Source organism: Typopeltis vanoorti, chromosome 8 (genome assembly GCF_054136105.1).
Source record: "Typopeltis vanoorti isolate ZY-2024b chromosome 8, IOZ_Tvanoo_1.0, whole genome shotgun sequence".
Lineage (NCBI taxonomy): Eukaryota > Metazoa > Arthropoda > Arachnida > Uropygi > Thelyphonidae > Typopeltis > Typopeltis vanoorti.
The window spans coordinates 130,102,022-130,126,876 of NC_143556.1; the positions used below are offsets into that span (position 1 = coordinate 130,102,022).

Sequence of the window (24,855 nt, forward strand, 5' to 3'; positions counted from 1 at the left end):
AAAGAGCAGATTCCCCTAATGGATCATCCACACTGGTTTTAATACCAACTGAAGTCATATCTTTTTTTATCAAATATCTAATGATGGCACAACATCCAATATTTACTTTTTTTTTAAATAGCACTCGTACTTACTTTGATGGACTACTAAACCAAAAGAAATATGTATCACAGATGATTATAACATTTCTCATTTGTTCATAGATAAAAGGTTAGAATGCCAAAAACATTTTAGAAATTCAAGCACCATCCTTGTCAAATTAAACTTTTCTAACACCCCTAATATTATTTAATATTTTAATAAAGTCAGGACATTACAATTTAAGCTGATCAGAAAAAAATGTTTAAACCCATTACAAAAAAATGCAAAATTTATTAAACATGCTAATTAGGACTGACTTACTGGCTTTGGCATCCTGAAAGATGAAGTATGACTTCAAAGCAATGCAGAAATCTAGAAATACATCATTACAATAACTTAATGCAGTTATCTCACTATATTATTTTATTCTTATAAAAGAAATTATAGATCTACTGAATGCTAATCTAAAAATGTAGATAATGTATTTTTTGCTGGGTATCAAGCTCATGCAGTACACAAATAACTTTGTTAAAATTAGCAGTGCATATAACAATACATCAGAAGATACTTGTTTCTAATGATACAAATGAGTATGGGGATATTAGTGGGGGGGGGTTTGTAGTAAATAAATGAATAAATTTCACTGAGGACTAAAGATATAAATGTTTTGGAAAGCTGCCACAAAGGTTACTACAACAAATGACTTCAGGAAGCCAAACAAAGATAGTGCAAAATGTGGTTTATGTAAGTGTGAGACTAGAGTATTAAATCTTTCAGAAGACTAGCATTTTTCCAAAGAATACTAAAAAAGTTTTAAGAAAAATAAATAATAGTACAAAAACATGTGTGTTCAGCTGGTGTGCACAAGAGACAACGTTCTTGGTATACATTAACATTCCACAGCATCAGAGTACATCAACCAGACTAAGAAGCTCCTGAATAGGTAAGTTTAACAAGCATCTGCAATAGCCAGCAATCACCAATAGAGTGATAAGGTAAACATACAATTCACAACATAAAACAGAATCCACATTGCATAAGTAAAGTACAACTGAAGATTAAACTTAAACTCCTTGTGATTCTTTCATGCTTCAACTAAAAATTCTCACTCATCACAGATAAGCAAACAAGTGCATTTTTCATGCCCTTGTCTCAGGACTTTCTACAACTGCCAAGTCATGTTATCCTATACCATTAAGATATTCTATACCCATTTCTTGCTTTGGGAAATAGTTATCTAAAAGACTAATATACATAATCAATTTAATTATCTGTCACTAATTAACAGATGTCACTTCCATCTAAATGCAAATTTTATACAATTTAGAAGATGTTACATTACACTGTTCACCTTGCACTATATAGCGCTACTGATGCTATTGTTAAAAACCAATAATATTAGCTGTCAGTTTAATGTAAGAATGCATATTGCCTCAAATGTTATTCATTATCTATATAGATCCCATTATGAAGGAAAGCAGTATTAAACCTGTTATCAAAATTGGAGATATTAATCTCAGCTCTTTACTTCCTGCAGATTATAATTATACTCCTAGATAAATCCAGTACAGATCTGTAAGGATTACCTAACTAAATTAAATAACTGCTATAATAAATTTAATATGAAAATCACCAATAAAAAAAGATTATGAAAAAAAGCAAGAGCATAATAAGAAGCATCAATGGAAAAGAAATGGAACAGAAGAACTGGATAAGTACCAGATCGACAGGATGGCTTCACCGAAATGAAGAAGACAGGTGAGATTTATTTGAGCAACAAATACAAAATATTATATTCAATATATTCTTGAATAGCAAGAAATATCAGTCAGAGATGTGGGCAAAATCAAAAGGGTAAATTGGACAATGACTTATTTGTGTCTATAAATCACAGAAGGTTCTAACAAAGAACTGGAGTGATTTTTCAAAGCCACAGAGAAGGCAGCTGTTCATCTAAATAACAAAGTAGAAAATCATTACCAGACAGAAATATTTTGTGAAATATTTGGATAAAAGAACAAAGCTAATAATAATAATAATGGCATCTGCAGATGTCTGTTCAGGACACAGATTAGTCATCAATACTAACACCATGTTCCAACATAAAATGTGCACAAATTCACCTGGAAATAAGAAACAAGAAAAGTTTATTGTTGGTTTTGAATTTACGGCCAAATGAGGACCATGTACTATGCTTGTAAATTGAATGTGTTCTTCTGGCTGGTTTGCCTGTTTTGCCAAAGGAAAATCCCTGCTAGTGCTATATCAGATCGGCTAACTCATCACTTTCAGTTGAGAAGGCTGATAAAGATTCTTCGCATCCTAGATAGAATTTAAAATCACGTCATTCCAACTAAAGATCAAATACCAAATGAGCTACAGAGGTTCAATAAAAGTCTCACTGACTGCATTATTGTTGATAGCAATATCTTAACTAGTTCAGGAGACAGGATTATACAGAGAATTTGAAATAGGATGTGATCACATCTAATTTTGAGCAGACAACACTGAACAACTTCCATAGATAACTGAAGACACAAATACATAAATATTATTCAAGAAAAAAATAAAAGTCTGAAAACAAGAATCAAACCTTGGAGATTTAGTGGCAGAACCTGAAGAAAACACAGATTCAGCAAGGGAGGAGGTGATAAAGTTGTCTCAAGGATAAAAAAAATCAGAACTTCATGGTGGACTCAAGAAGTTAAAGAGGCAGTGAAGGAAAAGAAAGTATCAAAAGTTTCTGGCAAGTCAGCATATGCTCAGAGAATATGCAGAAAAAAAAAAAAAAGCATTGTGTAAAACTAGAAAGCAGTGGGAAGACACTGGTAAGAAACAGAAAATGCATATCAGGAAAATGGCTTCTGGAGGCTACTAAAGAGACTTAGAAGGAAAGTGTATTGTGAAAAGAATCAAAGATGATAAAGGTGAAGTGAAAACTGAAGTAAAGTTAGCTTACATGTCTGGAGTAATTACTCTGAAAGATTGCTAAATGAGCAGTGACAGTACAGTGGTAGAACATACTCAAAAGAAATGCAATCAGGAATATGCATCACTGAAATGTGGGAAGGCAGCTGGATTAGATGCTATTTAACCAAAAATGCTAAAGTATGGAGGTATAAAACTATTACAGTGGCTAGACTATATAATTTATAAAATATGGTCAGAAGGTTGAATTCCAGATGATTGGAGAAGAGTTCTCATAACATCTATCTATAAAAAGGAAATTAAACCTGAATGTGACAATTACGTAGAAATTTCCCTACTGAGTTCATGGTAAGATCTATGGAAATATACTTGAGAAGAGGCTAAGAAAAAGTGGAACAGAAAATGGAAAACATCAAGCTAGGTTCAGGCCAAATAGAAGTTGTCAAGATCACATTTTTGCTGGAAGACAAATAGTTAAGAAATCATGGAAATATAATAGAGATCTTAAAGAAAAGGCATATAACAAATTACTAAAACAAAAGCTGTTCAAAACACTACCATTATATGGTTGTAAATGGTATGCTTTATTGAGCAATACATGATCTATTTGAATCATAAGTCAGCAGTTAGAGTTGAAGATTCAGGAAGATATTTTGATATAAAATCAGGTGTAACACAATGGTGCACATTACCTCCATGTTATTCATCATATTATGAAGGAAAGTGGAATTAAACATGATATTGAAATAGGAGATGTTAATCTCAGCTCCTTACTTTATGCAGATATTATACGCCTAAATAAATCCAGTACAACTCTGCAGTATTTCTTAACTAAATAAATATGTGCTGTAATAAATTTAGTATGAAAATCAGCAATAAAAAAACTAAATGAAAATAGGCAGGAACAATGAAAGCATCAACTACTTCCTAAATGGAGAATCTATAGAAGTAGCAAAACATTTCAGTTATTTAAGCACAAAATTAGAAAGGATGTTATTGGCATACAGGAATGTATGAGCAGAGCTAACCTTAAGTAGTATGTAAATGCGTGGATAGGCTTATGTGTTCGTCACACATGTTGAATTGGATTTAAACGGTATTGATGCGAACACAGATTGATACGAAAATTATTTATTAACTTAAAAGCTAATATTTCGCTGGTATTATATCCAGCATCTTCAGAGCACACAAAAAAGTTTGCTACAAATGCGAGACAACCACAATCCGGTGTAACAGTAGGGCTAGTATAAGTAATTGCAGAGTGCAACACAAGGCTAAAGTCCTAATATAGTGCCATCTAAGTTAATAAAAAAACAGTAGTCCTTGAAACTTTTGAAAAATAGTAGTCCAAAGTTTGAAAAAAATAAAATTAAAATAAATAAATATTAATTTGGTCTTAGGATGACTGTCTCCCAAATCTTCGGTAGATTTATACAACCATACTTGTTAAGGTTTGGAGTATGTTTTAAGGCTTCTGTTGATTCCAGGAACAACCTCTCTATTATTAATCTATTATCTGTCAGGATTCCAGTATTGCCAGATCTTATGTTTGTCTTGTAAGGTATTTCTTACTGTATCATCCAGCTATATCTTGGTCTTCTACAAGTCAGAGAGGTTGTTCCTAGAATCAACAGAAGCCTTAAAACATACTGCAAACCTTAACAAGTAGCTGTATAAATCTACCAAAGATTTGGGAGACAGTCATCCTAAGACCAAATTAATATTTATTTTAATTTTATTTTTTTCAAACTGTGGACTACTATTTTTCAGCGGTTTCAAGGACTACTATATTTTTTTTCGAAACTTTGGACTACTGTTTTTTTTTTTTGTTATAACTTAGATGGTGCCATATTAGGACTCGCAATTACTTATACTAGCCCCACTGTTACACCGAAATGTGGTTGTCTCGCGTTTGTAACAAACTTTGTTTGTGTGCTCTGAAGATGTTGGATATAATACCAGCGAAATATTAGCTTTTAAGTTAATAAATAGTTATTTTCTTATCAATCTGTATTTGCATCAATACCGTTTAAATCCAATTCAACTTAAGTAGTATGGTCACAAAAATACAATCGGAAAGGGAAAGTTTACTAAATCAATTGTTTCTTACCAGGATTACAAGAAAAAGTATTTCTTACTGTATAGGTGGATGATACAGTAAGAAATACCTTAGAAGACAAACATAAGATCTGACAATACTGGAATCCTGACAGATAATAGATTAATTTGGAGAGAAAATGTTGAGAAAAAGTAACATTGTATATTTTCATGCAATACTATCATAACATCCCATACATTTCCAGATTTTTAATTTTCAACTATTTTGTTGTGTCTAATCCTTTAATACAGTATGGATAGAAACAACCTTTAAGAAATGCATGCTTGTTAGAAATGTCTATAACTGTATGAACATTTTGAACAAACAATAACAGTCACGGATGTCTTCATATCTCAGCATTTTAATTGAATACATTTAAATACATTGAATTCATTTATGTACCTGAATTTATCTTTTTCTTAAAGTAAATTTCCTTCGTACAAAATCTAAAACTTGGATGTGGCAAAAAGCATCTGGCACTATACAAAACAGTAACATTCACAAGCATCCAAACCTAAAGTAAGCAAATATTTTAGTATTGCAAAATAAGTCAAATTACTAAAATAATACTATCCTATTTTAAAATAACATTAAAATTTGAAACTGAGTTAAATTAGATACTGTTTATGGGATAATGAGTATATGTAAATGATCATGATTCAAGATTCATATGCATCACAATATAACATTCATGTTGGACATTTATACCACATGACTGATAATAACCAGGTTTTTAACTCATATGCAACTGTTTATTTATACTAGATGTATTTCCTCTACATGTTTCACCATCTATATGACCAACAGCATCAAGAGGTCACTAAATATAAAGCTAAATATAAAACAGCAAAAAAAATCAACCGTTTTCCAGAAGCAGTTAATATCTACAGTTGAAATGACTGGAATGATAGTCTAATCACGAGTATCATTTGGCATATTATGTACGGTCTCTCTATTGTTGGGTAAACTCTGGATGTCTTTAATTTTATGCAATTAATAATTTCCAGATGTGAAGGTCATTCTTGGTTTCTATTTAGTGTGCCTTCTGAGCGAATAACCTCACAGGATTCATAGAACAACCTGTTGAAGTAATTCTCTTTTTCGTATGGCATGGAAGATGCCTACCAATTTGGATGTGCACTATGAGTCCAGTTTTTTCTTCCCATTTGTTTTCAACATGACTCATATGTTCTTTGTTGCAGATTTTGATGCTTTTCCCAGACTGACCTACATGCATCTTTCCACAAGAGTACGGAATCTGGTATACACCTGGATGGTCCAGAAGCAGTTATCTACAGCTGAAATGATAGTCTAATCATTCGGCATGTTACGTGCAGTCTCACCTGGATATTATCAATCAAGCAAATCTACTCGCAGTAAATTGCAAAAATTTATACCACATGTTGTGCACTAGGCAGGTCATTTGACTATGTATCATGCCTTTTCGGCATCATGTGGACTCATCAGTATTTATTTATTTTTTTGAATTTATGTATAATGAATATTTTATAAAATGTTTATGCAAAAATGAATGTCCCATGATGACTTTCATTAATATACTAACCTTGATAATTACTGATTATGATTTTATGATAACCAAAATATTGTGCGATATGAGAAAAGTCTTATGTAACAATCAGTACAGTCACTGAAAAATCATTTAAAGCATTGTGTAAAAATGCCACTGTTTTTCACTTACTTTTTTTTAATCATTCTTTCTTTCTTTCTTAATACTTTCCTCTTTTACCTTTTTATGGTGTCGAGGGTTTCTATTCTTATAACCACAACCGTAACTCAAGGATAAGATTGCCGGCCTGGTTCGAGTGGTCAACGTATCCGCTCTCCAACCAAAAGACTATGGGTTCGAATCCTGCCGTGGGCATGGATGTTTGTCTTTGAAAATACTAGTGGTGGTAGTCGGCGGTATATAGCGCTGGTGTAGATGATGAAGGTAGTTGTGGTTGGTGGAGTGGTGGAGATGGAGAGTTGTAGAGTAGGTACCCTCCCTCGATGAGTCCAAAGACTCCCAAGGTGTTATGTAATAATAATAATAATAATAATAATAATAAGATGGTTGGCCCTATGCCTCCTGGTGTATCCTGTCTGTAGATGTGTGTTCACGGGCCGATTTGCCTGTTATGAGGGACAAAAACCTGAGAATCCAGAAGAAAAAACCCTCTACCTATGAATGACTGGCTAACTTACATTTGGTCGAAAGAGACAAGATAAAGGTTCCTCACATCACTGACGGGAATAGAACCCAGGTCTTTCTGACCAAAGGGCTTTGTCTATACTGACTGTACTAGAGGCTCTTTAAATAATCATACCAAACAATTAGTTCCAATTAATCATAATCAGCAGATTTTTTTAAGTCCAATGCTGGGCATATACCTCTCCATGCTGCTTCTATTTTAACTGGTCTTGTGCATCTCTCCACCATAAATGCCCACAACATCTTATCTCATTGCCCCATTTCATTACCTTTGTTTGCTTCCTTATTCAAGTATTATACTTTTCATCTAACCAAGTTATTCCAAAAATGGATGTTTGTTCGTGTTCTTTTCAGTTTCTTTAGGTATTTTTTTCAGTCAAACTCCAGGTTTCACTACCACAGGTCATTGTTGGAAGTACGCATTGGTTATAGATCTTTCTTTTTAAGCAGTTTGATAAATTGCTTTTAAATCTCTCTCAGTAATGGCTAAAAACTTTCCATTCTGCTGTTATTTCCATTCAGATGAAATTTCATTATCAAGTTATGGTTGTTTGTAATGATTTGTTCTAGATATTTATATGAATTCACTATTTCAATCTGTCTTCGATTTATTTCAATTTGTTTTTGTTCTTAAGTATTTCCACTATACGAGGGTGGTCTGAAAAGTTCTTGGCCTAACAATGAAAAAACTAATTTATAATTTCAAAATTATTTTTATTTTTCAACATAATCTCCCTTAAGACTAACACATTTATTCCAACAATGCTCCAGTGCCATTATCCCGTCACTGTAGTGGTTCTCAGTAAGATCTGCAAAATACCCCTCTACAGCTGCAATCACCTCTTGATTCAAAGAAAAACGCTGACCAACGAGGAAGAGTTTTAGTTTTGGAAAGAGATAGAAGACAGAGGAGGCCAAATCTGGGGAATTGGGTGGATGTTCCAATAATTCATAATGCAGATCCCTTAATTTTCCCATTGCCAAAACATCTTTGTGGGCATTCATTTTAGAAATTATGGACTTTACAACCGTGTTATAACTATTTACCTTTGTGGGCAGGTGCATTGTCCTGATGAAAGATGATTTTTTTCTTCCAAACCGATCTTTTCTCACAAATTTGTTCATGTCTTCTGGTTAAAAGATCGGAATAATATTCCCAAGTTATTGTTTTACCCTTTTCAATCCAGATAGTTAATAAACAAAATGCCTTCAGCATTCCAAAACACCGATGCCATGACCTTTCCTGCTGATGGAACCGACTTTGCCTTCTTTGGTGCTGAACAACCGGCTTCTGTCCGCTGTTTTGACTGCTGTTTGGATTCTGGTGTGTAATGGTGAATCTGAGTCTCATCCATAGTAATAAATCGATGCACAAAATCAGTTTATTCTTGTTAAAATACTCCAAACACATTTCAGAGATTTTCATGCGCATGCGTTTTTGATCTGCTGTGAGCAAGCATGGCACCCATCTTGCGCAAAGCTTTTTCATTTGCAATTCTTCATGCAAAATATATCCTACATGTTCTTTTGGAGTGCCTATTGTCTCAGTAATTTCAAGCACTTTGATTCGCTGATCATCCAATACCATATTGTGCACTTGATATCTGGTGTTGTTACACTTTTTGGACATCCTGCGCATAGATCATCTACAGGGAAGCATACGGCAGCATTTAAACTTGGCAGCCCATTTCTTAATTGCCGAAAACGAAGGAGAAGAGTACCTATAAACGTTTATGAACTTCGAATTAATTTCTTTATGGTGTTAAACCTTCTTTTAGAAAGAATTTTATAACCGCACGATACTCAATTTTATCCATTTCAAGGGCTACAGACAACAATTTTGCTTCAGACAGCTGTATAAAACAAACTACTTGATAGAATGACTTGCAATTTCACATGGATGCTTATGACAGATGTGCCAACTTTGAAAAAAAAAAAATCTTGCTGATAGTGTTGCCATCTACGGTCAAGGAATTTTCAGGCCACCCTCACATACATTATTTTGATTTATCCATATTTATTTGTAAGTCTATATCCAGACTTACTTCATATAATTCGATAATCATGTGCTCTAAATTTTTTGGTGATGTTGCTATTAGAATATCATCATCAGCAAATTGTAGATTGCTCAAGTTTCAATTACCAGAAAAAATTTAAATTTCTCTAATATATTTCACATACTGATCTGCATCCAAGTCTCTGGCAGCAGTTTTTGAGACTCATTCCCTGCATAAATCTTCAACATTTCTTATTCCATGTAATTCCTAAACACAACATGTGAGTTTTCTTAGAAATAAACTCACAAAACCAAAAGAAGTACTCCTTCTTTCTTTCTGTAGAAATGAAAGAAATAGAAGAAAAAAATATACATGAAGGAAAAGGACGAGAATGGTCATATGATTTCTACTAATAGCTATATAAAAAGAGCTCAACAAATGTGTATTAGTTAGCCTGATAAGTGTTGTTCCAACAATGCATATGTGATTTATGCCATGACCAAATCAAACGTACAATAAACATTATTGTATGTTTACTAACTTAGTAATCTACATTAGATTACTAAGCTACACATATACAAGCATTTCATAAATTATTCCCCTCTCTCCTAATAACAAATCTCCCTCCTTTTCAATTCCATTGAAAAGGAGGGAGATTTGTTTTAAGCACACATAGATGAGAATTCTTTCTTTCAAGGTTACATAGTGGTCAGCATAAATAGCGAAGAATTTATGGAGACATAACACACGTTAGAATAATTACTTATCATTAAACAAGTAACAAATCGACATTTCGACCTCTGTATTGAGGTCATCATCAGGAAAACACACATGTGCAAGCTACATGCCGCTGCACTGTACAAAAGCAAAATTAATACTAAATGTTTGTTAATCATTTATCCTAGCCTAACCTCTGATGAGGAGAAAAAAAAAAAAAAAACGGAACTATGTTAAACAAATTCTACAGTCCTTTCAATTGAGATTCTCTTCTGTCTGGGGGGGTTGTTCTGATTGGGTCCTCCACATTCTTGGAATAATTAATCCATCATTTTTGTTCAGATTTGGATGATTTCAGCTTCTTTGAAATTTTCTTTCAAACCAGGTTTTGGTGCAATATAAGGACTTGGTGCCTTTCCAGTCAATTCTGTGGCTTGTTTGGAGTGTATGGTCTGATAGGCCAGTTTACCATAGTGGAGGTATTTATATATTATATAATATTATATTATATTCAGCCAGCCTAAAACCCAAAGTATGGCTCAGATATGTTGATGATATTTTTGTCATTTGGCCCCAGGACAACATTAAATAAGTTCATAAGTCACATGAACAAACACAAAAGTATCCAATTCACCATCAAAATCAAATACAACAACTATCTTCCTTTTCTACACACACTCGTCACACATCTTAATTCAGGCTGCCTCTCCTTCACTGTCTACCACAAACCTACACATACAGGCCAATACATAAATAAAAATTCATACCACCATTGAACACAAAAACTAGGAGTCATCAGCACCCTCGAAACACAGAGTCCTAACAATTTGCTCCAATGAACAAGCTGTGAACCAAGAATTTGAAATTATTAACCAAACATCTGAAAAAAAAAATGGCCACAATAAAAAAAAAAAAGTTCCCAAGATCCTCCATAAAAATGCCATTAAATGCAAAAAAGATTACAAGAATGCCATACCTTACATTAGGAGCATTTCAGAAGAAACACATAGAACTACTTAAATACAACATCAAGACACCCTTCAAACCCTCGGCAAAATTAAGAAATTTACTTAGCTTCTCCAAAGATCCTTTTCCATACCTTGCTCACCCAGGGGTTTACAAAATTCAATGTACCTGTAACCTACCTTATATAAGGAAAACAGGACACACCATCCCATTTGGAAAAGATGAACACAAACGCCACATTAAATACCTCCACTATGGTAAAACAGGCCTATCAGACCACATACACTCCAAACATAGCACAGAATTGCCTGGAAAGGCACAAGTCCCTGTACCGCACCAAACCTGATTTGAAAGAATATTCAAAGAAGCTTATGAAATGCTGAAACATCATCCAAATCTGAACAAAAACGGATTAATTATTCCAAGAATGTGGAGGACCCATCTTCAACCCATATAGCAACTAGAACGACCCCAGACAGAAGAAAATCTCAATACAAAAGGATTGTAGAAATTGTTAAATATAATTCTGTTCCCCACTCCCCTTAATAGGTCAAGCTAGGATAAAGGATTAACAAACATTTAGATTCATTTTACTTTTGTATGGTGCAGCATGTAGCTTGTATGTTGTAGATATGTATGTTTTCTTGAAAATGACTCAATATAGAGATCAAAATGTCGATTGTTGCTTGCTTAATGGTAAGCAAAGTAATTATTCTAGCACATGTTGTGTCTCCATAAATTATTCACTATGAATTCATATAAAAAAAAAAAAAAAAAAAAAAAAAAAAAAAAAAAAATCAGCTAACGCCTTTTTATTCCCGTATACGAAGAGTAGGCGAGGCCATTTAGCCCTATCTAACTTTTGGAGACTGAGTGGGCAGTTCAATCTCCACTGGTACCAATCGGAGATAGATGGCCCAAGGCTATCACTAATTAACCGGTACACGGTGAAGAGAGACGGCTCAAATGTGCCGCCATCTCGTGGTCCCTAACACAATATATTTAATGTCTGAAATAATGTGGGTTCTACGGTCGATTTTCTTGAGTTTACGGGAGGAAAAACCCGCTTGCCCGTGCCAGAGATCGACTAACTCGGGAACCGGTCGAAAAAAGGCTTAGAAAAATTTCCTCTAGTCACCGACTAGACTCGAAACCAAGTCTTCCTTCGTGCGGCCATGCGCCGTGGTGAGCAAACGCCACATCCACTGAGCTACACAGGCTCCCTGAACTCATAAATGTGTCATAAATGAACCCTGAACTCACTATGAACTCATAAATGAGGTATATTCTTTAAACATTAGTTATAGATATGAGCTCAAGTGGAATTCTTTCCTTTCTGTAGTAATTTACTATGATGCCCATACACATAGGAAATTTCTAAACTTCTATTTTTTTTTTTTGTTGTTTTTTTCCTCACTCTTCATAACCTGTCTTTTCCACCTTAACATGCCACTTATATGTAAGTGACTGAAGTCTCTACTGATTCACATGATAGTTCACTCTGCCCTTCTGTTTGAAATAAGTACCAGGCTGCATACAACAGTCAGTAGAACTAGATGGGAGTTACATGGATGAGTAGCATCACCAAGTGGATGAAAAAAGAAAAGAAAAATTGTTGAATGAATATAAAGAGAGATGACCAGAAGGCTCACAAGAAGTAGAAAGCAGAGGCAAGAAAGGTAACCAGCTGGTAAGGGAAGACATGACAGGAAATTACCCAAAAGAAATCAAGGAATTCTTTCACTGAAAGGCAAGTAAAAAAAAAAGAATAATTATAGTTGTATAATTTAAATGAATGCAGATGGTAAGGAGGTGTGGGAGGAGGGGAGGGAACAGTTGAATTACTTAGCGATAACTCCACAAAGGCGTATCGTGCATATGCAGATAAAGCAAGATGCAGTAGGCAATGATGTGAAAATTTAGACAGATGAACTGAAAGTGCATAGGTTATTACAAAATCATCTCAGTGTGAATACAGCTATGGGACTTGATGAAGTATCAACCGATATGTTATGAAAATATGCATGAGAATTCACGATGTACCTCAACTTTAAATGAATGCATTTCAGACTTGAGGTAGCTGAGCATTTGAAATTTTCAGTTAAGAAAGACAAAGGCAACATTCGAATGAAAAAAGTAGAAAGAGAGCAAGACAGTTCTTTTACCTAAAGGGGCCTCCGAGATAAGAGTAGCAAATCACAGACCAACTGATATCTCTGGAGTGGTGTTTGAAGTAAAATTTGAAAAGTTGGTTAAAGACAGAAATATTAAGGGACAGCGTAACTTTGTAAAGGTGGCATCTTATCTTACTTTACTCACTTACCATAATGTTACAGTAAGTTGGATAAAAAGTTAACAGCCAGAATCATGATACCACTCGACTTTGCAAAGAGATTTGACAAGGTACTGCAAGAATATGATTAAAACTGGAGCAAATAGAGTTGGAATTGAAGCTGGTGACATGGATAAGAGGTGGCTAATGAACAGACATTAAAGAATAGTATTGGGGGGGGGGAAATTGAAGAGAGAACGTGATCAGTGGCACACTACAGATGAACCACTGATATGAAGAATGATTTCAGATGAATAACCAATTACTATTTGATGATGCAAAACTGTTGAGGGAAATTAATAAGTGACGCTAATTCCTGCAGGATAATCTAAAATAACCAACAGTGTGGACAAAATACTGGTAAGTGAAAGGAGGTTATGCATTATGAGAAGATGAAAGTACAAGGTATATTACATTGATGAGACCTCAGTGAAAATTAAGATGAGGAATTCTTATTTTTTCCTCGGGGGAGGGGAGACTGTTAACAAAAGAGCTCAGAGGATCACTTGGACACTCAGAGTATTCTTTAGTGTGGGCGATTATGCTTTTTTATAAGGCTCTGATATGACCACATCTTGTCTAATGTACACAAATTCAGTCACTTGTATTTATTAGGAACAAGGAAGTGGTGGAGAGGATCCCAAAGTGAATGACCTTGGTGGTGAGATATCATGAAATGTTCCCTATAATATATAATACATGTTTCTGGGTTAAAATATTTTGTTACTGTGCAGAAGAGGCGATATCACAGAAACATGAAAGGAAATGAAGTTTCATAAGAGTGTTACAGAACAAATTTTTCATTCATGATAAGAGAAAACAACCCCTGGAAGTTGAGTAAAAGTATAATTAAGAAGGATGTGAGAGTAGAATTTGTGCTTTACGAGTTGTAAATTAGTGGAATATATTACCATAAGCAGTTAGTGCTTAGTCAGTTAATGAGATTAAGGAGAGTCATGATATTATTATTATTATTATTACCACGGGCTACTCCAGGAGTCCTTAGACTCATCGAGGGAGGCCCTAAACATCATGTTCACGCAGCTGTTCAACATTCTCACAGTATCTATCATACCTTGCCTTGAACTCGCTCACTGTCATAGCACCCACAACAGACTCTGGCAGCTTATTCCACTCATTTACCACTCTAAAAGTAAAGAACCCAGCTCTAACACCCCTGCTAACCATGCTCTTGCCCAGCTTCCATGGGTATCCCCTAGTTCTCCCACCACCAGTCCTGATCTCAAAAATATCATCTGAATTAATCCTATAGAATCCTTTTAGCAATTTGAATGTCTCAATCATGTCTCCCCTTTTCTGCCTATCAACTAGTTTCTGCAACCCACAAATCTTCAACCTGTTCTCATATGGTTCATTCCATAGACCTGCTATCATCTTAGTCACTCGCCTCTGGATCCTCTCAACCTCCTCCCCATCAAGAAGGAACTGAGGTGACCAAATCTGGGCACAGTAGTCGAGATGAGGTCTTATCAGGGCTCGGTACAGAGGTACAATAACTTGTTTTTCTCTGCTGGTCAAGGTATTTTTCAACAACCAAGTGAGTTGATGAGCTGATTTAGCTACTTTCGCAATGTGCCCCCTAAACTTCATCTCCCTATCCACCAACACTCCCAAGTCCCTGGCCTCATCAATCTCTTGGAGTACAGTTCCACCAATGTGGTATACTGCTGCTAATCTTTTCACTCCGAAATGCATAACCTTACATTTTGTCACATTAAATTGACATCCATTCTCCTTAGTCCAGAACTCCAATCTATCTAAGTTATCTTGCAAGACTTTGACATCTTCTGCATTCACTATCACCCTACCCAACTTTGCATCATCAGCGAACAAATGAACTGTCCCACTTAGACCCTTCCCTATATCGTTAATGAACAGATTAAACAGCAGTGGTCCAAGAACAGAACCCTGTGGCACACCACTAGTCACAGGCCGTTTTTTGGACTCTACTCCTGAATAAACTACTCTTTGATATCTCTCCATCAACCACCCAGCTATCCATCTCACCAACCCTATATCTATTCCCATATGTTGTAGTTTACGGATTAGAATTCCATGTGGTATCCTGTCAAACGCCTTTGCCAGGTCCAGCAGTATCACTGTAAACCCATTTCCCTTATCCAGTTCAGCCGTCACCTTGTTATAAAACTTGAGCAAAAAATATATATTATTTCTTTTTTTATGTTGTGCACATACACAAGAGGTTGGTTGTTCAACCTATAGTACATTAGTACCATGTATGGGTAGTGGGTTTGGAAGGGGGGAACTTGTTTACATTTGATTTAAATGATTGTAAATTGTATTTCTTGGGAAACACAGCAGGGGGAGACTGCTCCACATTACTGTGTGAATAACTGTTATTGTGGACCCACTGTAATATGGTTTCAGGCCACATGCAAATATCTGTTTAATAAAAAAGCAATGGATTTCTTCCATTCTAAGTTTTGCTTGCAGTGGAAAGCAAACACCCCAATTTATGTCATTCCCACCCGATATGCAAAAACAGTACAAAAGAACTAAAATTTCTTGTGTACTGTCCACGAAAACCTGACCTTGATTCCCATTGTGAAGAGAGGAATCTTCAATATGGGCTTTTTTGAATTAAGGTAAGTTAGCCAATCTCGTGTAAGGAAGATGCATTTTTTTCTCCTAAAAAGTCGAATTTTTATCCTGCAAACAAGCAATTTGGACAGGGGAACACATGCAATTCACAGACAAAAAATACTATTGGTGGTGGGCAATAAATGGTTTGTGTGTAGTTGGATTATAATAAATTTAGATTAATCCTTTATCCAAGTGTAAGCAAACAAAGTTTGCGCCTAAAAGTATCTTCAGGACTGGGGTAAGGTAATACAACACCTGGCAACTCGTTGCAAAGGTGGAGCAAGCTAACATCACTCCTATCTCAGTATCTCCCATAATGCAAAACACATCTCTTTGCAGATATGTATAATGTTATGCATTAAGAGAAGGGCCACTACACAGACTAGTTTCGACCTTTATTGAGGTCTCTTCAGTGGGAGCCAGGTCCATAAATGGAGATACCAGACAGAAGCAATAGCGAGGTTATCTTTACCTATAGGAGTTGCCAAACGGTGTGCCACCTTTTTATTAAATTACTCTGGATTTAGAGAAAGATGTTAAAAGTTTATTTTTCACTTGGTTAGACTATAATAAATTTAGTTTAATCCTTTATCCCAGTGAGAATAAACAACGTTTGCGCCTGAAAGTATCTTCAAGACTGGGGTAAGGTAGTACAACACCGGGAAACTCGTTGCAAAGGTGGAGCAAGCTAACATCACTCTATCTTGGTATCTCCCATAATGCAAAACACATCTCCATGTGGATATGTATAATGTTATGCATTAAAGGAAGGGCCACTACCCAGACTAGTTTCGACCTTTATTGAGGTCTCTTCAGTGGGAGCCAGGCCCATAAGTGGAGATACCAGGCAGAAGCAATAGCGAGGTTATCTTTACCTATAGGAGTTGCCAAACAGTGTGCCACCTTTTTATTAAATTACTCTGGATTTAGAGAAAGATGTTAAAAGTTTATTTTTCACTTGGTTAGACTATAATAAATTTAGTTTAATCCTTTATCCAAGTGAGAATAAACAACGTTTGCGCCTGAAAGTATCTTCAAGACTGGGGTAAGGTAGTACAACACCGGGAAACTCGTTGCAAAGGTGGAGCAAGCTAACATCACTCTATCTCGGTATCTCCCATAATGCAAAACACATCTCCATGTGGATATGTATAATGTTATGCATTAAAGGAAGGGCCACTACCCAGACTAGTTTCGACCTTTATTGAGGTCTCTTCAGGGGAGACAGGCCCATAATGATGATACCAATTGACATTTATGTCTTTAGGGGTGAAGCAAGATGCTTTTCATATTCACCACTATCTGTTGTGGTTACAGTTAGGGTAAAATTTACGAGCAGTTTGCTCGCTCTGAATGGGCATGGAGATTATGCATCGTTATAGGAGGCTAATATAACTTTGGTCTTCTATATTTGAATATGTCCGTTACCTCGTATGCTGCAGCTTGCTGAACCAAATCGTTGGGATGTGTGGACGTCTTTAGGAAAAACTTGGATGCTAAGGATTGTAGGAAAGAGAAAATATAGGGAATATTTGTGTCTCTATGAAGTTGATTGTTTCTAACATACCACGGGGCATTCCAAATCATTCTCAAGCACTTGTTCTGCACTAGCTGTATTTTGATAATGTTTTAGAATTAGAGGTGTGGCTCCAGGCCGGAAAGGCATAGGTGATTATAAGACGAATCGTCATCTGGTATTGTTGCAATTTGATTCTGTTGCTGAGCTTGCTATTTCTATTAATTTGTGGATAGACCTGAGCTATGGCTTTAGATGCCTTTGCACACGCAGACTTCATGTGTTTGTTGAAAGATAGCTTTTTGTCGAGAATTACACCCAGGTAATTTGTTTCTGTCTGCCAGGGAATTTTAGTATTGAAGAGTAACACATCTCCTGCAGGAGACATTGGCCTTTTTGAGAAAAGAACGGCTAAGCTTTTCAGGCAGTTGACTTCCAATCTTTACTTGGAGAACCGACCCTCCAGCTTTAGAAGGTTTTCTTGAAGCTTTCTGGTAATGAAATGGGGTCTGAGAGATCTGGTTAGTATTGCCGTATCGTCTGCATACAGGGCCAAAATGGAATGGGATGTCTGACATGTATACAGAAAACAGCAATGGAGACAGTAGAGATCCCTATACATAAAAATATAACGGAAAAACTCACGTAGAAAAATTATTTAATGGTATAATTTTCGCCCGTGTGTCACAGGCATCTTCAGTACAATTAGGCACAAAAATTAAACATTAACTGACAATTCCAAAAAGCGCCACCTAAGTAGCTGGTGTAAGATAACTAAAAAGGTCAATAACTTTCCTAAAAAAAAAAAAAAAAAAAAAAAAAAAAAAAAAAAAAAAAAAAAAAAAAAAAAAAAAATTAATACAATAAAAAGTTAGGAAAGATTAGCTGATTTGTAAAGTACTATCTCCCATAAAGGGGACAGACGTAAGCCGTCGGATCTGTTTAAGTTAGGAGAATGAAGTAGAGTTTCACATGCTTCTTTATAAAGGCGTTCCATGAGAAACTGACTTTTGTGAAGAACTCTTGTCTTTTTCCAATGAACTCTGTGTCTAGTGAAGATGGCATGTTCTGCAAGTCCAGACTTTTCAGGTTTAAAGTATTCAATATAAGATTGGTGTTCTTCTAGCCGAATGGAGGCAGATCTTCCCGTTTGTCCGAAATAACATAATCCACAAGAGCACGGAATCTGGTAGACACCTGGATGATTGAGATGTGGAAGCTTGTCCTTTGGAGAAGCGAGAAAGGTGGAGATTTTTCTAAAAGGTCGAAAGGCAACAAAAATATTCAGTGGTTTTAAAATTTTTGCTATACGTTCACTGATGCCTTGTATATAAGGGATGGTAATGCACGTTATTTCCTCTGTGTTTGAAGAGGGAGACATATTAAATCTACTCAAAGTTCTTTTAATGAAGCAATTCTTATAGCCATTAGATAGAAAGGAAGAAGTTATATATCGTATTTCTTTCTGTAAAAGATCGTCTGTAGAACAAAAGGAGTGGGCCCGATGAACCAGTGTTTTAATAGTTCCTGCCTTTTGACTGGGATGGTGATGAGATTCCGCATGGATATAATGGCCTGTATGAGTCTTCTTTCTATAAACTGAGAAATGTAGGTTACCATCTGGTTGGCGAAGAATTAGAAGATCTAAAAAGGCTAACTGCTTATTTGATTCTACTTCTAGGGTAAACTTGATCCTAGGATGAAATGCGTTTAACTTATTGAGAAATTGTTGAAGTTCATCAGAAGAGCCATTCCATACAGCAAAAATGTCATCGACATATCTGAACCAATGAGTAGGTCTGGGAGAAATATTGTCAAAGATACGTTGTTCAAAATGTTCCATAAAGAAATTGGAGATAGCAGGAGAGAGAGGATTACCCATTGCTGTTCCTTCAATTTGTTGATATAACTTATTTTTAAAAGAAAAATAACCAGAATTTATTACAAAATCAAATAAGTTTACAATGTCTGAAGGAAATTCCTGTTGTAGTAATTCAATACTTTCCGAAAGAGGCACATTTGTAAATAAAGAAACAACATCTAAACTGATCATGATATCAGAAACGTCCAAATGAAGATCTGAAATTTTATTTTTAAAATCCAAAGTATTTTTTATATAAGTATCAGTTCTTCTAGTTGAAGAGGAGAGTAAATTAGATAAAAATTTTGAGATTTTGTATAGGTTGCCCAACTTACAAAATCTCAAAATTTTTATCTAATTTACTCTCCTCTTCAACTAGAAGAACTGATACTTATATAAAAAATACTTTGGATTTTAAAAATAAAATTTCAGATCTTCATTTGGACGTTTCTGATATCATGATCAGTTTAGATGTTGTTTCTTTATTTACAAATGTGCCTCTTTCGGAAAGTATTGAATTACTACAACAGGAATTTCCTTCAGACATTGTAAACTTATTTGATTTTGTAATAAATTCTGGTTATTTTTCTTTTAAAAATAAGTTATATCAACAAATTGAAGGAACAGCAATGGGTAATCCTCTCTCTCCTGCTATCTCCAATTTCTTTATGGAACATTTTGAACAACGTATCTTTGACAATATTTCTCCCAGACCTACTCATTGGTTCAGATATGTCGATGACATTTTTGCTGTATGGAATGGCTCTTCTGATGAACTTCAACAATTTCTCAATAAGTTAAACGCATTTCATCCTAGGATCAAGTTTACCCTAGAAGTAGAATCAAATAAGCAGTTAGCCTTTTTAGATCTTCTAATTCTTCGCCAACCAGATGGTAACCTACATTTCTCAGTTTATAGAAAGAAGACTCATACAGGCCATTATATCCATGCGGAATCTCATCACCATCCCAGTCAAAAGGCAGGAACTATTAAAACACTGGTTCATCGGGCCCACTCCTTTTGTTCTACAGACGATCTTTTACAGAAAGAAATACGATATATAACTTCTTCCTTTCTATCTAATGGCTATAAGAATTGCTTCATTAAAAGAACTTTGAGTAGATTTAATATGTCTCCCTCTTCAAACACAGAGGAAATAACGCGCATTACCATCCCTTATATACAAGGCATCAGTGAACGTATAGCAAAAATTTTAAAACCACTGAATATTTTTGTTGCCTTTCGACCTTTTAGAAAAATCTCCACCTTTCTCGCTTCTCCAAAGGACAAGCTTCCACATCTCAATCATCCAGGTGTCTACCAGATTCCGTGCTCTTGTGGATTATGTTATTTCGGACAAACGGGAAGATCTGCCTCCATTCGGCTAGAAGAACACCAATCTTATATTGAATACTTTAAACCTGAAAAGTCTGGACTTGCAGAACATGCCATCTTCACTAGACACAGAGTTCATTGGAAAAAGACAAGAGTTCTTCACAAAAGTCAGTTTCTCATGGAACGCCTTTATAAAGAAGCATGTGAAACTCTACTTCATTCTCCTAACTTAAACAGATCCGACGGCTTACGTCTGTCCCCTTTATGGGAGATAGTACTTTACAAATCAGCTAATCTTTCCTAACTTTTTATTGTATTAATTTTTTTTTTTTTTTTTTTAGGAAAGTTATTGACTTTTTAGTTATCTTACACCAGCTACTTAGGTGGCGCTTTTTGGAATTGTCAGTTAATGTTTAATTTTTGTGCCTAATTGTACTGAAGATGCCTGTGACACACGGGCGAAAATTATACCATTAAATAATTTTTCTACGTGAGTTTTTCCGTTATATTTTTATGTATAGTTATGTCTACTCACGGTTTACCTCTTTTAAAACTTATTAGTAGAGATCCCTGCAGCACTCCAGCAAAGATATGGCGCTGGGACGATGTAGAACCGTTGATTTTAACTTGCATTGATCTATTCTGAAGATATGAATGGATTAGATGAAACATTTTTAGTGAGGTACTGGCTGAGATAAGTTTGTACAGGAGTCCAAAATGCTAGATTTCGTCAAATGCTTTGGATAGGTCTAGGAAAACAGCTCCTGTGCACTGGCGCCAGTTGTAACTGGTGGTGATGTATTCGACAATTCTGTGGGTTTGCTAGGTAGTACTATGGTGTTGCTGAAAACCAAACTGTTCTTTAGGGAGGATGTTTAGGTCATTTACTGAGGTTTGGAGTCGTGAGAGGATGACCTTCTCTGCAACCTTGCCCAGATTGGAGATGAGACTGATTGGACGATAATTTTGCGGTAGGTGTGGGTCTTTACCTGGCTTATGTATAGGATTTACATCAGCCAGTTTCCAGGTGGAAGGAAAATAGTGAAACCTTAAGATTGCATTTATTATACTAGTCAAGTGCACTACAGCTTTGAGGTAGCAGCTTGATCACTCTGTTTGAGATGCCGTCTGGTCCAGGAGCTTTATTGTTCTTAAGTTTTTTAATAATATCATATAATTCAACAGGTGATGCGGGCACAATATGGTCAGCAATGATATCTGGGAGATTTAATGCATGCCTGACCTGTCTGTGGATTTTCTACAAATGATTGAAATCTAAGTTGTTATAAGGTTTGCACTGCTCCTCAAGATTCTTTAGTATGGCTTCTGCCTTATCTGCATCTGTGTGGACTAGGCCCTGGTTTGAAATTATGGGAGGGATCTGTTTTTATTTTTTATTTTTCTCAGTAACACCCAGATAGAGTGATCAATATGTGAGATAGAGGCTAGCTTTTTATCCCAAACTTGGTTTCTATGAGATTTAAATGCATCTCTTACTGCTCCATTCAATCGATTAAGCACTGTCTTGTCCTGAGGAGCGCGAGTGTTACGAAATCTCTTCCTAGCTTTGTTCTTCTCTCTGATCAGGTCCATAATATCCTCAGGCAAATGATCAAGCTTGGGAACAGGTTTGTGGAAGGTTGCAACCGTTATAGTGGACTTAATCTGTTGGGTGAGGCTAGTCACTGCAGATTCCACATCTTCTGGTGTACATATGTGAGGAACAGGTCCGATTTGATCCCTAAGTGCTTTAGACAATCTCTCCCACGATATGCATGAATGAGGAGGAGGAGACAGGCATTCTTGTTCTCCCAATTGCAGTAGAATTGGGTTGTGATCCGACGACAGCTAGTTCAGTGATTTAAGGCTGCCCTGTAGTTTAATGTCTTGCAGGATAGCTATATCCAGGATGTCAGTAGTGCCAGACGTACAAAAGTGAGTTGGTTAGGTAGGTCCAGCCACAACAGCATAGTTTGATTCTGTGTAGCTAGGAAGGATGCGACCATTTTTAATGGTAGATTTACTGTTCCAAGCAGGATGTTTTGCACTGAAGTCTCCAGCGATGACGACCGGTCCTTTTACTCCAAGGGTGGCATCCAGATCAAAGGTCAATAATGTCTTTAATGGAGGGTTGTAAGCAGAAAAAATTTTAAGGTTTCCAAGTGAGTTTGTGAGGACATTAATTCCTGTGATTTCGAGGTTGGTGGTTGTAGGGTTGGTTATTGAATGATGGCTGATATAGTTTTTGATAAGGGTGGCTGTAACTCCACCTCTATACCCAAGTCTGTCGTTTCTGTAAATCTGATACCCTCTGATTTTTAGGATGTCAGCAGGCCTCAGGTGAGTTTCATTGATTAGAAATACATCTGGGTTATATCTATTATTCAATTCCTGGATTTCTAACAGTTTATTTTTGATACCGTTGGCATTCCAAGCAATAATCCTAAGAGAATTTGGAGCGATTTTTTCCCTATGCATCAGAGTGTGCAGATAATATGGATTGGGTTTGCTGTAAATCTTTTTGTAACACTTAGTGATGGATTTGGGTTGCTGAAATCCTGCAGCATGTTTGCAAGAGAAGAGGTGATAATAGCTGATAGATTTCAATGTGGATTATTCAGGTTCTGGGTTTGTACTATCTGTTTGGAGCGGGCCACATCAGCATATGCTCTTGCTTGATGTTGAAGATTCATTTTCTTAAGGGGCTCAGTTAATGATGGGCGAGCACCTGTTGTCATGATCTCACTCTTGGAGGACTGAGGAGCCTGGGCTTCAAGAACTCACGCACTAGATGACGAGGTAGACTGATGATTTGGATCGTTCCATCTGTTTTTGGGGTGATGTATACACCCTCTATAATTAGCAGGGTAAGGACTCCCCACAATTAGCGCACTTAGCTGGGGTGGATTTTGGCTTGGCGCAAGTGTTTGTGGAGTGATTCTCGCCACATTTTAGGCATCTGAACTGAGTTTTGCATAGCTTCTGGGCAAGGCCAAATTTTTGGCATCTGTGGCACTGCCCAGAAGATGCTTTCTTTCTCAATGGTTCTGGGGTGATTTCGAGTCCACAGATTGATTTTAGATTACAGATGTCTTTGTAAATGTTATGAATGTCTACTAAGACTAAAGGCATAGGTGTCTTATTTGATCTAAACATTCTAGTGACCTTTATGGGAGGAAGATCCTGTAAGTTAAGGTCAGTAACTATTTCGTCCGTGCCAATATCCTAGGAGACTCCTCATAGGACCACTTTCAGATTTTTTTCAGAGGCAAGTGAAAATGTGTGATATTGAGTTCCTCTTGCATCCAGTTCCTTTGTAAGATTTCTATAATCAGCAACCATGGTGGGCTGAATTTTGATGCCTTCGTCTACATTTTTAGCAGATCTATAACTTATTTGTAAGTTAGCCATGATGGTTCTTAGTGTTGTCCATTTCTGCTTTTCCCATAGGATAATTGGTGGCACCTTTTCATTGGGGGAGGCAGAGGGATCTGAAATGGGAACATCTTCATCCATACCAACATCATTTGTTGGCTCAGCAGCAAGAGTTTTTCTCTTCTTACGAGCATGGATTTCTCCTTGATCAGAAGGATTAGAGGAAGAGACAACAAGATTGAGTTTTTCCACCATTTGAGGAGAGTCTTCATTTTCCTCAACATCGACTTCAGGTGAAGAATATAAGTTTAAGTATCTGGGCCAATCCCTTTCAAACTTTTTGAGATGCTTTTTAATAAAAGTGAGTGCTAGCTTTTTATCGAGTGACTCGATAATGCTGTCGGGGTCGATTATGCTAGTAGGCCATGTCAGCTTGAACTTCTTTAGGAGTTTATCAATAAGTACAAGAGCCGGCTCTTTATCAAGCAAATCAGTGAATACGTCTAGGTCAGGTACGCTCATATCATTTTAACTGCGTACGAGCGTTATTAAAAACCCCGCAGGTCTAAAGACCTCCCAGCAGAAATATTTGTAGAATATCCCGCAGCCACAAAGGACTGCCAGCAATACCAAGCGTAGGCTAAAGGAAGCAATAGCAATTAAATTGCATCTAATCAAAGTCTTACCATGATATTTCACAAAATGAAGAACGCTTCGAATTCATTCATTCATTCACAATCTCTTATGTGACAACTGCTATCGGCCATTTTTTCACTCGAACCTGTAATTTAGTTTAATTTGCATGCCAAGA

General features: G+C 36.1%; 1 protein-coding gene across 2 annotated transcripts in view; it reads right to left on the reverse strand.

Moving 5' to 3' along the window:
• The window catches only part of LOC150104351 (moesin/ezrin/radixin homolog 1-like), a 341,827-nt gene that overhangs the window by 310,006 nt on the left and 6,966 nt on the right, over window positions 1-24,855 (reverse strand). Inside the window, exons 2-3 of one of the 2 annotated variants that reach the window (XM_090396936.1) lie at window positions 5,510-5,621; window positions 403-453 (exon numbers count right to left, since the gene is read on the reverse strand). In XM_090396936.1, coding sequence (XP_090253062.1) covers window positions 403-414 — 12 coding nt within the window. In that variant the 5' untranslated portion in view covers window positions 415-453; window positions 5,510-5,621. The remainder of the gene's footprint in view (window positions 1-402; window positions 454-5,509; window positions 5,622-24,855) is intronic. The other variant, XM_090396937.1, reaches the window with a different exon arrangement.